Here is a 16,232-nt window from a genome sequence, read left to right as displayed (position 1 = left end):
CTCACTCTTGAAATCTCAGAAACTATAAGAGATACGAAAAAGTTTAAATTAGGGCAAAGATGTGCAATTTAAAAAAGTACTTCCAAAGACATAAAAAAACTGAACTTTTCTGACTTTTTATTTATTTCTAAGAGTGAGAAAAATATCTCAAAAACATCATTAAGTTTCTTTTTTGTTTTGGACGCCATATTGGATTATTACAAACGATTTCAGTGATGTGTGACAACTTATGATTTACCTTATAAACGACAAATTAATTTAAAAAAAAACTAATTTTGCCATAGTTGGCTTTCAATACTTTAAAAAATCCCCTATTTTTAAAGTCAGTGACAAAATGGCGGCAGTTACAGCAAAACGGACACCAGATTCGTATTCTCCATGCCAAAATTAGTTAAAATGGCCACGTTGACACGACTAAAACCAATATGGCAGCGATCAGTGTAGTAGGCCAAAAAAAACCTTCATTTGGACAAAATTTCGGTGCATTTTTCAAAAAATCCCGAATAACTTGATTATTTGAAACATTCCGTATAGACACATCAGATGATCGTAGGTAGCTAATGATTGGAGCTATCACGTGACGTTAAGTTGCCCCGTTTGGCCGCTAGAGGGCGTCAAACTTTTTAACATTTTTCTAAATATCTCGAAAACGGTTTGGGTTAGCAGTGTGATATTTTTACCTTGAATGCCCCTCAAACTTTTCCATACAATCTACCGCTGAACCTTGAAAAATGTAAAAGTAGATTTTTGACATTTTCAAGGGGGGTTTTCCCATGAAGTTTTTTTTGGAAAATGTGTGAATTTTGAAAATTGTCTTCAACTGCCTTAATTAGTTTAGGTTAATGTTAAAAATGGCACCTAAAGTGTCATTTGTCAAAATGTAATTTTTTAAAGAGGTAATGTCCTGAAAACTCTAAAATATGTCCTAATTTCAAGTTCAGTGACAAAATGGCAACAGTTACAGCAAAACGGACACGAAAAAAACACTGCACTAAAAAAAGTGGAAAATAAATTCATCAACTTTATCGCCCTCTAGCTGCCCCATTAATAAATCAACCAAGTGTTGCAATATCGTTGGAAAGTCCATTTCATTAGCAATCCATTGATGTATAAAACCCTACCAAATTGGCGAGTTAACCTCCCTCAAACCTACCAAACTGTAGTGTTTGAGTTTGGTTTTTTCCAAATTATTTTGTTAGATTTTTACTAACTTTATGTTCAAAACTAACTAGTAAACAACTTGGAAACCAGTGGAAGAAACACACACACATGGTTTTAACTTTTTTACATGAATAATGGTTATTGAAGAAATTTGAAAGAAAAGTTGTATTATCCTACCGACTGCGCTGTTACATTTCGCAACTACATAAATTACTATTATTAAAACTAAAGATATTAAAGGCCCCAGCTGCACATACAGAATAATAGAGGAAGGGTAATACTCAATACAGCCGTAGATTTAAGGGATAATCGTATAATACCTGTCTGCGGTATTGTCTCGCATTGCTAGAAATGATATTTTGCACACGTTTTATCCTGTCGTGTTTTGCTCTGTATATAAAGAAATATGCAAAATTATTGATAAAAACAGTCCATATTTGCATAACAAACTGTGTTTATTAATTAAAAATAAGTATGACTTTTTAATGTAAAGATGTTGCTGGCCTTGCTGCAACAATTTCAATTTACAACTTCTAATAAAGAGCATTATAGTTCCATTGCAGTTGTGTCTAGTTTATTAATTTATAAACGTTGTAAAGACGTTTTGTTACGTTGATACAATGTTCTGACCTAAATTAATCCAGGACGGAATGCCTTCGCTGTTCGTCCAATCGAAAGGACGTTGCCCTTTGGCAGAATATAAAAGAGAGAAACTCTTGAAATTTTTAGGTCAGTCTGGGAGTTATGATGAGAATTGCGTGCACCATTCGTAAATGTTGTTAAGTCGCGGGTTTAAATTGATTACTTTCCTTTTGTTGGGTTGGTATTAATCGCTGCTCCTCATAAAATTGTGTATTATTCTCCTTGACTGGCATTTTGCGCAATCAATTTTCCCATTTGTCACTGGATGCCTTGATAATGTCATCTTTTCTTAATTAATGATGGAAAACTTATAATTCAAAGGCATTCAAATGAAGCAGCAAAGTTTAAAAAATGGAATGAGTATTCAAAAAAAATCATTTGTTTACAGGAAGTACTTTGCATGACCTGAAAATGATTTAGATTATGGCTGTGCGTGACCAAAACTCATAAATTTACGTGTTAAATCTACTAGTTTGTTTGATGTGTTGAATTTAAGAAGGTGAGACAAAATCGGAAATTTTCAGGATTTCTGTTCCGAATAATCAGCTTAACTGAATTTCCGCCATTTTGACAGTTTTTTGCTGAACTGTCAGTGACTTTAAGCGACAATTTTATTTATCTTTTAATTTAAAATAAAAAAAATTACAGGACAGGGATGAAATAGTGTATGAAAATTATTAAAAACTCTTCATACACTATTTCATTCAATCGTGAATAACTATCTTATTTGACACATAATATACAGACTTTTATATGTCGATGGATAGCCAATGAAATGAGCTTTCCAACGATATAACTACTTTGCTTGAACGGTTGATTCGTTTTGCCGCTAGAGGGCTTCAAAGTTGACTATGTTTCCTGTACAATTTTTGTGTACTGTTTTATTTGAACCTAAATAACTTTCTTATTTGACTGACATGGTAAGAACTTTAACTTGTCGACGGATAGTCAATAAAATGAGCTTTGTAAAAATATGACAACTTTGGTTAATCGGTTTAAGGGTTTGGCCGCTAGAGGGCGTCAAAGTTGACCAATTATTTTGCTGTTTGTGACCTACAACAACCGTTTGAGAACTTCTTGTAATACTTTCATGACTCAGAAAACATTTTAAAAAGAGCTTTGAAACCTTCTAGTGACTTTTTTAAGGATCAGAAGACTAGCATTTTGGTGCTTCTGAGCTGCAAAAACACTTGAAAACGGAAGCAGCAGCTTTCATATCACCCAAATAATACAAAAACTTTGATTCAAGGTTCTCCAAAAACGTCGTTTATTTGTTCAGCCGCCATGTTGTTTTACTAATAGCTTATTTGAAATCCACAAAAATATACAGGACGACCAATTAATTAATTAAAAAAAATATATTTGGTAAATATTTATGTTATATATAGATATTTGGATTCTACGTTAAATGTGAATTTGAGACACCCTGTACAGACATCTAAATTCCTTTAAGTCTACTTCAAGTCTTCACTACACTTCTGAGAGTTTTCTAGAACAGTTTTGACGCAAAAAAACTCTCTAGAACAGTTTGGAATCTTCTAGAATAGGCCCAGAAGCTTCTAGAAGCTTTCCAGATGTTTTTTGGCTTTCAGAAACATGTAAACCACTTCATAGTCTACTTTAAGGCTTCATTGCACTTCTGGCAGTCTTCTAGAGCTATTTGTAAACATCTAGAATAGGCTCAGAGGCTTTCCAGATGTTTTTTGGCTTTTACAAACATCTAAACCACTTCATAGTCTACTCTAAGGCTTCATTACACTTCTGACAGTCTTCTAGAACGGTTTGGAAACCTCTAGAATAGGCTCAGAAGCTTCTAGAAGCTTTCCAGATGTTTTTTGGCTCCTACAGACGTCTAAACCACCTCATAGTCTACTCTAAGGCTGAATTACACTTCTGACAGTCTTCTAGAACGGTTTGTAAACCTCTAGAATAGGCTCAGAGGCTTTCCAGATGTGTTTTGGCTTTTACAAACATCTAAACCACTGAACTATTGGTTCATATTGGGTTGAAAAAAATCGTTTCCTCAATAGTATTTGCCTTGAGCATTGAAAAGTGTAGTAAGCAAATATGGGTCTTAATGACGGTCAATTATTTTTCAATAGGAAAAACCTGTTTAACTTCACTCTTACGTTAATTTTCTATTGAAAATCTCACGTGTCAGCCGGTAACAGTTTCGTGCCAAGTTCGTTTTGATTAAACACAAGGTCTGTAAGGCGTATTATTTCACGGTTCATTGAGGAAGTAACTGTAAACTTATTCAGACAAGTCACGACACGGTTTTTGTATTAAAAATAAAAGCAACGACTTTAAAAAAGAAAAAAGTGACATTAAGACGTTCCGTGAAGTATTAAAGCCTAATATAACCTCCGTTGATAGAAGACGACCCTCTAAAAACGCTCAGGGGAATTCCAGTTTTCACAGCCAGGTACTTTTATTAAAACGCTTTTAATAAATCGTCCATGCCTACAGATATTGCGAAATGCAGCCGCTGCAGAAATTATAAGCTCTGTTACAAAAGCGCTACTCGCATTCCGCTAAATACGTATTAAAGCAGTGGAATTTATTGTAACATTTACCTTCAGTTGTAACCATCCGGGATCGGACTAAGTCAGCCTTATTTGACACTAAAATCACTGCTTTGGTACCGATAGTGTCCAGTGTCCAAAGGTTTTGTAGAATTTTTTCGGCGCAGTCGAAACTGGATCGGTCCGCACAGCTGTAAACCACTGCATAGGCGTGCGGGTCACTGTACTTTTTAATTAACGAATCTGGCTGAAAAAAAGAAGACACAGATGAATAACTTGGTTAATGAGAATGGTGACTAACGAGGTGTACTAACTACGAGACTAACGAACTGAATTACGGCACGAGTTTGAACTTGATTTGACTAACAGAAAGGGGAATAACAATTTTCATTGTTTCGTAAGTCACAGAAAACTTTGCAGTTTGTGCAGCAAAAATTTTGAAAATTATCACTTAATCTACTGAACCAAGGCTTCAACTCTACAGTGTTGCCAGCTGCAAATTCAAATTGTCACGATCACGTGACGTACTTTTATATTATCTTTTCTATCTCATTATAACTGTAATTTACAGACTTTTCAAGGTTAAAGACGACATTTTTCGAGTCACGTGACTGTGGTGGACAAGTTTCAAATTAACTTTACAGTGTTGCCAGCGGCAAATTGAAATTGTCACGTGACAAGCAGTCAAAAGTAAAGGCTGTAACCTTAAAACTGGTGCTTTAATTTGTATCTATCGTAAAACCAACTCAGTCTCATAACTTTGCAGTTTGGACAGCAAAAATTCTGAAAATTACCACTGAATCTGCTGGACCAAGGCCACAACTTAATTTTACAGTGTTGCCAGCTGCGAATTTAAATTGTCACGATCACGTGACGTGCTTTTATAATGTTAGCTTTTCCATCTCTTTATAACTGTAGTTTACAGACTTTTTAAGGTTAAAAACGACATTTTTTGGGTCACGTGACTGTGGTGGACAAGTTTCAAGTTAACTTTACACTGTTGCCAGCGGTAAATTTAAATTGTCACTTGACAAGCAGTCAAAAGTAAAGGCTGTAACCTTAAAACTCGTACTTTACTTTGTATCTATCGCAAAACGAACTCAGTCTCATAACTTTGCAGTTTGGACGGCTAAAAATCTGAAAATTACCACTGAATCTGCTGGACCAAGGCCACAACTTAATTTTACAGTGTTGCCAGCTGCGAATTTAAATTGTCACGATCACGTGACGTACTTTTATAATGTTAGCTTTTCCATCTCTTTCTAACTGTAATTTACAGACTTTTCAAGGTTAAAGACTACATTTTTCGAGTCACGTGACTGTGGTGGACAAGTTTTAAGTTAACTTTACACTGTTGCCAGCGGCAAGTTTAAATTGTCACGTGACAAGCAGTTAAAAGTAAAGGCTGTAACCTTAAAACTGGTGCTTTACTTTGTATCTATCGTAAAACCAACTCAGTGTCATAACTTTGCAGTTTGGACAGCTAAAATTCTGAAAATTACCACTTAATCTACTGGACTAAGACTTCAACTTAACTTTATAGTGTTGCCAGCTGCAAATTCAAATTGTCAGGATCACGTGACGTGCTTTTATAATGTTAGCTTTTCCATCTCTTTCTAACTGTAATTTACAGACTTTTCAAGGTTAAAGACTACATTTTTCGAGTCACGTGACTGTGGTGGACAAGTTTTAAGTTAACTTTACACTGTTGCCAGCGGCAAATTTAAATTGTCACGTGACAAGCAGTTAAAAGTAAAGGCTGTAACCTTAAAACTGGTGCTTTACTTTGTATCTATCGTAAAACCAACTCAGTGTCATAACTTTGCAGTTTGGACAGCTAAAATTCTGAAAATTACCACTTAATCTACTGGACTAAGACTTCAACTTAACTTTATAGTGTTGCCAATTGCAAATTCAAATTGTCAGGATCACGTGACGTGCTTTTATAATGTTAACTTTTCCATCTCTTTATAACTGTAATTTACAGAGTTTTCAAGGTTAAAGACGACATTTTTCGGGTCACGTGACTGTGGTGGACAAGTTTCAAGTTAACTTTACACTGTTGCCAGCGGCAAATTTAAATTGTCACGTGACAAGCAGTCAAAAGTAAAGTTCATAACCTTAAAACTGGATTTTTGGTGCTCTATTTTGAATTTTCAACATTTGGTTGATGTGTGGGAAAGAAGAGTACGTGCCCTTTTTAAAAAAATATATAAATGTAAATAGTTTTGTGGGCCTGTCTGACCTAATCTAACCTAACCTAAAATTTTCCAGAGAAGAATGTGTTAAAAGGACTGAGCTAACCTCAAATTTTCAAGAGAATAATAATAAAAGAATGTGTTGAAATGGCTGAGATGGCTAATTGTCCAACATTTTCAAGAGAAGAGTAAAATAATGTGTTGAAATGATTGTGCTGGCTAATTGCCTAAAATTTTCAAAAAAGGAGTAGAGATTGAGTTGGCTAATGGCAGAGAAAAAGAGTGACAATTTTTTTCGATATTTAAGTGAAAGTAGTCAAAATTAGTCACGTGATTAGTCTTGTAATTTTTGACCTTGCAACACTGTAAAAGCCATTTTATACCTCTGACAAAACAGTCACGGCATAAAAAATGTTTAAACTGTGAAAATTTGTGAAAACTGTGAAAGAAGTTACGTGACACTGATAATGCAATTATGAATTAATGAAATTCTGACCGAGGGTTGTGACATTTGGGCCCATAATACATAATATGAGGATTATTATGGATTATTCAATGTTACTGATATTATGTCCGTATTATTCCAAATAATACTGAGATTATAATATGTATTATTGCTTGATTATCGTATTATTTAGATTATTACATAATTATTAGTATTATTGCATATTATTAATACTATTTGGTGAGTGACCCAAATATTATTCAAGTGTCACACCTCTGATTGAGTGATGTGATACTATAGTAACTATAGTGATACTATGCAACACTGTAAGAGCCATTTTATACCTGTCAAAACAGTCACGTGACCATAAAAAATTGTTTAAACTGTGAAAATTTCCTACATCAAATTTAGACAGTTGTAAAAGTTAAAAGCATAAGTAAATATGTTATGATGAGTGGAATAAGAAAAATACTAATTAACAGCGAAACTAATATTGGAATAATATTTTTTTTTTAAATTTCAAAAAATATTTACAATGACAGTGTATGGATTATTTAAGCAACTAATATTGGAATAATTTGTAAACAATTAACAATTTTAACCAAGAAAATTTGCTAAATCAAATTTAGACAGTTGTTTAAGCTGAAATTGTAAAAAAAACACGTCATGTGACTTTGGCTATGCAAGTGGCAACACTGTAACATCTGTCAGAATCAGTCATGTGATCTTCAAAATGTATTTTAAACTTTAAAAAATCGGTAAATTAAATTTAGACAATTGTAAAAATGTCAGAGACCTGACGTGACTTTGATAATGCAATTTTGAGCTTGCAACACTGTAAATGCGATTTTATACCTGTCAAAACAGACGTGACCATAAAAAATTGTTTAAACTGTGAAAATTTCTTACATCAAAGTTAGACAGTTGTAAAAGTTAAAAGCATAAGTAAATATGTTATGATGAGTGGAATAAGAAAAATACTAATTAACAGCGAAACTAATATTGGAATAATAATTTTTTTTTAAATTTAAAAAAATATTTACAATAACTGTATATGGGTTATTGAAGCAAATAATATTGGAATAATTTGTAAACAATTTAGACAGTTGTTTAAGCTGAAATTGTAAAAAAAACACGTCACGTGACTTTGGCTATGCAATTTTATAGTGGCAACACTGTAACATCTGTCAGAATCAGTCATGTGACCTTTAAAATGTATTTTAAACTTTAAAAAATCGGTAAATTAAATTTAGACTATTGTAAAAATGTCAGAGACCTGACGTGACTTTGATATTGCAATTTTGATCTTGTAACACTATAAAAGCCCTGTCATAAAATTTTCAAAAAAAGAAAAACTTAGGAAGTTATTTTTAGGAACTTAACTAACTTTCCACTACTCCATGTGACGTGACAATCTATGATTAAGACCTCAGCAGTCTACATTAACATTTTCACCAAAATAACAATGACAAATTAAGTGTACTGAAGTACAAGGCGAAACGAATGAAAATCTAATCGTCGCCCTATGTTTCTGTCGGTAGGTAGGAGGATTTAGGGCGAGCACTGAATAAAGACGTCGGACAGTTATAAATAGCTAACAGCTACGATACGTGACTGAGAAAAATGGTCGCGTTTTATCAGAAAATTCATTTTATTCCATTCTGCACATCGCAAACCACATGTTTGTACAAGTGTCGAGAGACTGCTTTTTAACTAAATTGCAACAGATTAACTAGCAATAAACCGAGTGATTACAACGTTGTAACCGACTGTGATCTCTGACCCAGAAACGTCGTTTTCTTGCTCCAGTCTAACCAAGATTTCCCATTATAAAGTGGCTGGTTTGAGTGACTTTGAAACAAAAATGAGGTTAATCGAAACTGGAGAAAACTTCTTATCAACTGTTGTAAACAGGAAGAAGTAGGGCGGAAAGGATTAAGATAACTTACCGACAAGTCCATAGTGGCAAAATCGATAAATGTCAATTCAGACTCTTCTCCAGCAAGCAAAACTGAAACAGACTTTTCTCCACTTTCATCATCTGAAACAAAAGGAAAAAATATTGTTTTAAATCTAGCACAATAAATAATATTATACCATCATATTTTATATTTGTATAATATATTGTTATTTGTTATTTGGGTTTGTCACAACTAGTTGTTATAGTGGCCTGATTAATGGATTTGTGTGCGTATTTATTTTTCATCTAAAATATGACAAAATGTGTATTTGCTACTAACGTAATTCAGTTAATGTTGTTTGTAACCAGCTTGGAAATCCAGAAGTTTGTTATCAAATATTGTTTCTTGCGTTTAAGTAGTATTACTAATGTTGTGAATTGTGTCCTGAAGTTGAAAAATGTTTGAGACAATTGTAAACGTTTTTGAGAGGTTTTTAGTAATATTTAGAAGCTTTCGCTAATTCCAAAAGCATTTCAGATAGTTGTGTCAATTTAAATGCAATCTTGGAACGTTTGGGACACTTTCAGAAGGCCTCTGGCAGTTTTTAAGTATTTTTTAGAACTATTTAGAACCATCTGGTGATTTTTAAAATTTCTTGTATAGTTTAGGACACTTTTAGAGACCTCTAAACATGTTTTTGGCCTTTAACAACAAATCCTGTTTCTAATTGAACGTAATGAAAACTTTAACCCTTAATATCCAGGAACTGTACACTTCACACTATCACAGTCTCTAAACTACTAAAAAATTACTTTTGCTAGGTTTGAAAATGTCTAGCAACGTTGAAGTCAAAGATGAGAAATTCTATTTTAGGTTTTCTGTCGCTTAAAGCAATGAACCTTAACGACTAAAGGTTTTTCATGATTTTGAGCTTCAGAGGAGCTTTCCAAAGCTTAAACTATGATTTTTGATAGGTTTAAAGGCTGTTTCCAGAATTAGAAGCTTCAGAGTAAAAATTGAGGGAAGATATTATAAATCTTCTGACCCTAAAGACACCACCCACCAAAGATTTTAAGCTTCAGAACAGCTCGCAAGTTTTAAGAATTATTTTCTGAGTCTTACATTAAGACTTCTGATAGTTCAAAGGCTACGTCCAGCCTTGGAACCGTTTAGGTCCTGGTTGAGAAATAATGTTCTAGGTTTTCTGCAGCAACGAACCTTAATGATTAAAGGTTTTTGATAATTTTGAGTTTTTCAAAGTTTAAACTATGACTTTTGATAGGTTTGAAGGCTGTTTCCAGAATTAGAAGCTTCAGAGTAAAAATTGAGGGAAGATATTATAAACCTTCTGAGTCTAAAGGTAATCTACCAAGGATTTTAAGCTTCAGAACAGCTCGCAAGTTTTAAGAATTATTTTCTGAGTCTTACATTAAGACTTCTGATAGTTCAAAGGCTACGTCCAGCTTTGGAAACGTTTAGGTCCTGGTTGAGAAATAATGTTCTAGGTTTTCTGCAGCAATGAACCTTAATGATTAAAGGTTTTTGCTAATTTTGAGCTTTTCAAAGTTTAAACTATGACTTTTGATAGGTTTGAAGGCTGTTTCCAGCTCTAGAAGCTTCTGAGTAAAAATGGAGGAAAGGCAATCAAAGTCTACTGATCCTAAAAGGGATTCATCAAAGATTTTGAAGATTTTAAGCTTCAGAACTGTTCGAAGACTTCTGGAAGGTTTGAAAGTTATTTCTAGCCTTGGGAACGTTTAGATAACGTTATAGGGTTCTCTCAAAATATGTGGTAGGTTTTCTGTAGTATTTTATGAATGATTTTAGACGTATTTGCAATTTAAACAATCCGGAAAATTTTGTGGTTTACTGCCTTTTTCTACCAGGAGTTCTCTGAAGATGCCATTTTATGATGTTTCCAGTTAGGAACAGTGTAAAATCTCACACAAAAATTAATAGTACAAAAACAAGAAGGAATTCCTTCTGAACATTCCTGGCTTCCTGGATAACGTATTTTATTTACTTATGCATCGCTGTTGCATTTTAAACTCCCGCTTCAATGCACTCGCTTTTCATCACGGTTATTTTATTTTACCACACTTGCTTTACCGCCCGTTTTCCCATTAAAAATTCCGCCTACATTACGTTATCAACGGGCACTAAAATATACCAACACTTGGTGTATCTCTAACATTGCGATCATGCACAATTAGACACTGTAATTTGATTTCTACTGCATTATTTTGTTTAGTTTTTTTCCCTGAAAAAAATGAGAAAACAGTGGGAAGAGATACAGTGGGTAGAAGTTTTTTTCTAATTTCTGCAATTTTTGAGATATTTTTCTGAAAAGAGACGTGTTTTTTGTCTACATTTTTCAATCCATCCTTCATCACTCCAATAAGCATTATTCTTCTTCAACTTTAACTGCTATGTGCAAAGCTAAAAAAAATGTAAAAAATTCTTCTGAAAGCAAATTTCATCCTCTACAAGAGTGAATATAAGCATTTTTCGCCTACAGAAACGTCTAAAGGAGATATTACCCAAAACCCACAAAACTGCAATTATAAAGTTTGAAAACTCCTTACCCCCATCGCTGCAATAAACCAATTGGATTGTTGGAGTTAATGATTTTTTTGACATTTTTCTCAATATTCACCGCTGTCATTTATGAAGTTTACTGCTCTCTCATTTGACATTTTTGAGAAAACTGACTTGAAAAAGTAACTATAAGCTTCTAGGCTAGAAAATCACCTGAATGTTGCAAGTAATTCTCAATTTTTTGCTGTTTTTTAGTATTGATCTAGATTTATTGTATTTTTCTTCACTGTATTTAACAGCATATTACTACTTCAGATCTTCCGGACTAAATAAAAAAAAATATTCAATTAACCCACTTTAATATTCTAGCGCTATACACTTTGACATTAGCATGCATAACCGAGTGCTTATACTTATTCAGACTGGCGTAGCAGCAAATTCTCTCTATTTCAGTCAAAACAAGGCATTGTCAAGTGTTCGTTTGCATAAAGGAACATTTGCTAAAGTGTTTTAGCAAGTTTATTCCAGTTTAAATTGGTCAACCACGCAGCTGTAAAGCAAAAGAAATGTTATTAACGCAGTGTTGTATTCGAATTAAAAATTGCCAACCAATTGCTCTAGGGAATTTACGATTCCCTAATGTAGTACAGTTCAACCGCATTTGTACAGTTATTTAACAATGCATTGTTGGTTGGGATGAACTGGAATTTGCTTATAACCAAATGTTTTGATTTTTTAGTTTGTAAATGGAAAGCACAGAATGTATTTTGCTTTATGTGTTTTGCAGTGGTACTCTCTTTTTCTCATTGATTTCATGTGGAATGTGGATCGACAATATTTAATTATTAAGTAATTTTCAATCAAATTTTGGTTCAATTAACTGGACATTTTATCCTGAAATTCGATCTGGCGGAAAATTAAACCAAAACACGTCTCCGATTAAAATATCCGTTGCATTTGCGCTATACTTCAAAACGGATTAATTTAACATTTTACCTGTCAGAGAGACTTGTCCGGGACAAATCGAATTGCTTGTTGCATCGGGGCTGCATAGTAAATTGTTCGACAATTAAACCCACTTTTTTCTAAACTGAGTTAATTCGATTGCCGGCTAAATTATTGTCCGGCAATATTTCGAATTGATGGGCTTCAATCCGGAAAATTAATATCATAAAAATGCGATACACTCAGCTTATCAAGCTCGTTGGATTTACTCTCGCTATGTTTATTTGATTATGACGCTTTATTAGTTTAGTGATTTATGTAGATGCATTCGTGAAGAGGATTGAAACGTTGCATTCAAAACCAGTTTCAGTAAATTTAAATTTTAAATTTGGAATAGATTAAAGTTCAGGAAGCTTTTGTTCTGTTGGTTCAATATTTGATAACTAATCTGCAAATTATCAGGCAGAACAACCACTTTTTATACCTGAATCAATATCTTTTTTTGCCAATCACACTATTGGAAAATTACAGTATAATAATTTATATCTTCTCTAACAAAATAACTACGACTGTTTAACAATATGCTTATTATTCACTGGTTTAGAATAAATAGTAGCATCCATTATTTACCCGTAAGTAACGAGCCATTCATCAAAGAGGTGTGTTTGTGGTTTTCAGACCTCTAACTTGAGGCGTTTCTGAGATATTCAAGAAAAAGTAGAGTCAATTTTGACGACCTCTAGCGGCCAAACGGTACAACTTAGCCTGGTCCAGTCAACGTCACGTGATAGCACCCTTCATTAGCTTTCTTTTGTTATAGAGTGTGTCTATATAGAGAGTTTCAAATAAGCGAGTTATGGACGATTTTTTGGAAAAACGCACACAATTTTAAGTAAATTTGGAATTTCTGGGCCTACTATACTAACAGCGGCCATATTGGATTTTGCTCAAACAAAGTAACTTTTTTACTAATTTAAAACTGGGGAACACCATTCTGACGTCCGTTTTGTTCTAACTGGCACGGTTTCAAAGATGACTTTAAAATTATGTCAATTTTGACAGTTTTTAGGGAGTGACACCTTTAAAAAACATTATTTTCGCCAATGACACTCTACGTCACATTTCTAGGATTAAACCAAAGCAAACTAGACAGTCAAAACCAAATTTCAAAATAAAAAAGAAATCCGAAAAAATTCATGGAGGAAAAATGCCAGTAATTCAGTTTTTTATTTTGTACAGTCAAATAATGAGCTGTACAGAAAATGTCATATTTTGTAAAAGTTGCCTCCTATCGGGATGTATATGTGGTAAAAATTTTTAGATTTCTAACTCAAACCGTTTTTGAGATATTCATAAAAATATCCGAAAAAAAAAAATGAACTTTGAAGCCCTCTACCGGCCAAACGGTACAACTTAGCTAATTCCGTTTGACGTCACGGGATAGCCCCATTTATTAGCTTTCTTTTGTTTTAGAGTGTGTCTATACAGAATGTTTCAAATAAGCGAGTTAGAGACAATTTTTTGGAAAAGTACCCTAAATTTTTACTCAAAATTGGGATTTTGGGCTACTATACTAAAAAGCGGTCATATTGGATTTTGTTCATTTAAAATGACCTTTTTTACTAGTTTAACTGGGGAACACGAATTTGACGTCCATTTTGCTCCAGCTGGCAAGGTTTCGGAGATGACTTTAAAATTTTGGCAATTTTTAATCTTTTTAGGGCGTGGCCTTTTTAAAAAATGACATTTTAGCCAATGACACTCTACGTCACAATTCTACCATTAAACTAAAGCTATCTAGGCAGTCAAAGACGATCATCAAAAATATCACACTTCTAACTCAAACCGTTTTCGAGATATTCATAAAAATATCCGAAAAAAAATAATGAACTTTGAAGCCCTCTACCGGCCAAACGGTACAACTTAGCCGATTCCGTTTGACGTCACCGGATAGCCCCATTTATTAGCTTTCTTTTGTTTTAGAGTGTGTCTATACAGAATGTTTCAAATAAGCGAGTTAGAGACAGTTTTTTGGAAAAGTACCCAAAATTTTGACTTAAAAATGGGATTTTTGGCTACTATACTAAAAAGCGGCCATATTGGATTTTGCTCATTTAAAATGACCTTTTTTACTAGTTTAACTGGGGAACACGAATTTGACGTCCATTTTGCTCCAGCTGGCAAGGTTTCGGAGATGACCTTAAAATTTTGGCAATTTTTAATGTTTATAGGGCGCGGCCTTTTTAAAAAATGACAGTTTGGCCAATGACACTGTACGTCACATTTCTACCATTAAACTAAAGCTATCTAAGCAGTCAAAGATGATCTTCAAAAATATCACACCTCTAACTCAAACCGTTTTCGAGATATTCATAAAAATATCCGAAAAAAAAAATCAACTTTGAAGCCCTCTACCGGCCAAACGGTACAACTTAGCCTGGTCCAGTCAACGTCACGTGATAGCACCCTTCATTAGCTTTCTTTTGTTATAGAGTGTGTCTATATAGAGAGTTTCAAATAAGCGAGTTATGGACGATTTTTTGGAAAAACGCACACAATTTTAAGTAAATTTGGAATTTCTGGGCCTACTATACTAACAGCGGCCATATTGGATTTTGCTCAAACAAAGTAACTTTTTTACTAATTTAAAACTGGGGAACACCATTCTGACGTCCGTTTTGTTCTAACTGGCACGGTTTCAAAGATGACTTTAAAATTATGTCAATTTTGACAGTTTTTAGGGAGTGACACCTTTAAAAAACATTATTTTCGCCATGACACTCTACGTCACATTTCTAGGATTAAACCAAAGCAAACTAGACAGTCAAAACCAAATTTCAAAATAAAAAAGAAATCCGAAAAAATTCATGGAGTGCCCACTATGAAAAATGCCAGTAATTCAGTTTTTTATTTTGTACAGTCAAATAATGAGCTGTACAGAAAATGTCATATTTTGTAAAAGTTGCCTCCTATCGGGATGTATATGTGGTAAAAATTTTTAGATTTCTAACTCAAACCGTTTTTGAGATATTCATAAAAATATCCGAAAAAAAATAATGAACTTTGAAGCCCTCTACCGGCCAAACGGTACAACTTAGCTAATTCCGTTTGACGTCACGGGATAGCCCCATTTATTAGCTTTCTTTTGTTTTAGAGTGTGTCTATACAGAATGTTTCAAATAAGCGAGTTAGAGACAATTTTTTGGAAAAGTACCCTAAATTTTCACTCAATATTGGGATTTTGGGCTACTATACTAAAAAGCGGTCATATTGGATTTTGTTCATTTAAAATGACCTTTTTTACTAGTTTAACTGGGGAACACGAATTTGACGTCCATTTTGCTCCAGCTGGCAAGGTTTCGGAGATGACTTTAAAATTTTGGCAATTTTTAATCTTTTTAGGGCGTGGCCTTTTTAAAAAATGACATTTTAGCCAATGACACTCTACGTCACAATTCTACCATTAAACTAAAGCTATCTAGGCAGTCAAAGACGATTATCAAAAATATCACACCTCTCAGATATTCAAAAAATATCAAAAAAAAATCAACTTTGAAGCCCTCTAGCGGCCAAACGGTACAACTTAATATGTTACATAACAAGTTTTTGGCAAATTGCAGACAAATTTACCTAAAAATTAGTTTTTCTGATACTGTCTGCGTGAATTACTAACAACCGCCACCATTTTGGTACTATTCAATTAAAATTTGTAAATTTTAACTTTGGAAACATGATTATGCTGTCAAAATGAAACAAAACGAAAATACATTTTGGAGTAATACTTATGCTCGCTGTATTAAAACACAAAGTTATTCCGGATAAACACAAGCAAAACATTTTTGTTTAAAATTAAATAGAAATTTTAGTTGCCCACAAT

At 33.6% G+C, this 16,232-nt stretch overlaps 1 protein-coding gene across 4 annotated transcripts in view; it reads right to left on the bottom strand.

Moving 5' to 3' along the window:
• Positions 1–16,232, bottom strand: part of Rgk1 (Rad, Gem/Kir family member 1) — a 127,515-nt gene that overhangs the window by 6,392 nt on the left and 104,891 nt on the right. For all 4 annotated transcript variants that reach the window (XM_081980544.1, XM_081980543.1, XM_081980542.1 and 1 more), the window contains 2 exons: positions 8,921–9,012; positions 4,380–4,575 (listed from right to left, as the gene is read on the bottom strand). In XM_081980544.1, the coding sequence (XP_081836670.1) occupies positions 4,380–4,575; positions 8,921–9,012 (288 nt within the window). The remainder of the gene's footprint in view (positions 1–4,379; positions 4,576–8,920; positions 9,013–16,232) is intronic.

This window comes from Ips typographus, linkage group LG5, assembly GCF_016097725.1.
Source record: "Ips typographus isolate SLU linkage group LG5, UJ_Ityp_2.0, whole genome shotgun sequence".
NCBI classification, from domain to species: domain Eukaryota; kingdom Metazoa; phylum Arthropoda; class Insecta; order Coleoptera; family Curculionidae; genus Ips; species Ips typographus.
The sequence above is the reverse complement of the archived record's forward strand: the minus strand, read 5'-3'. Positions and strand labels throughout refer to the sequence as shown.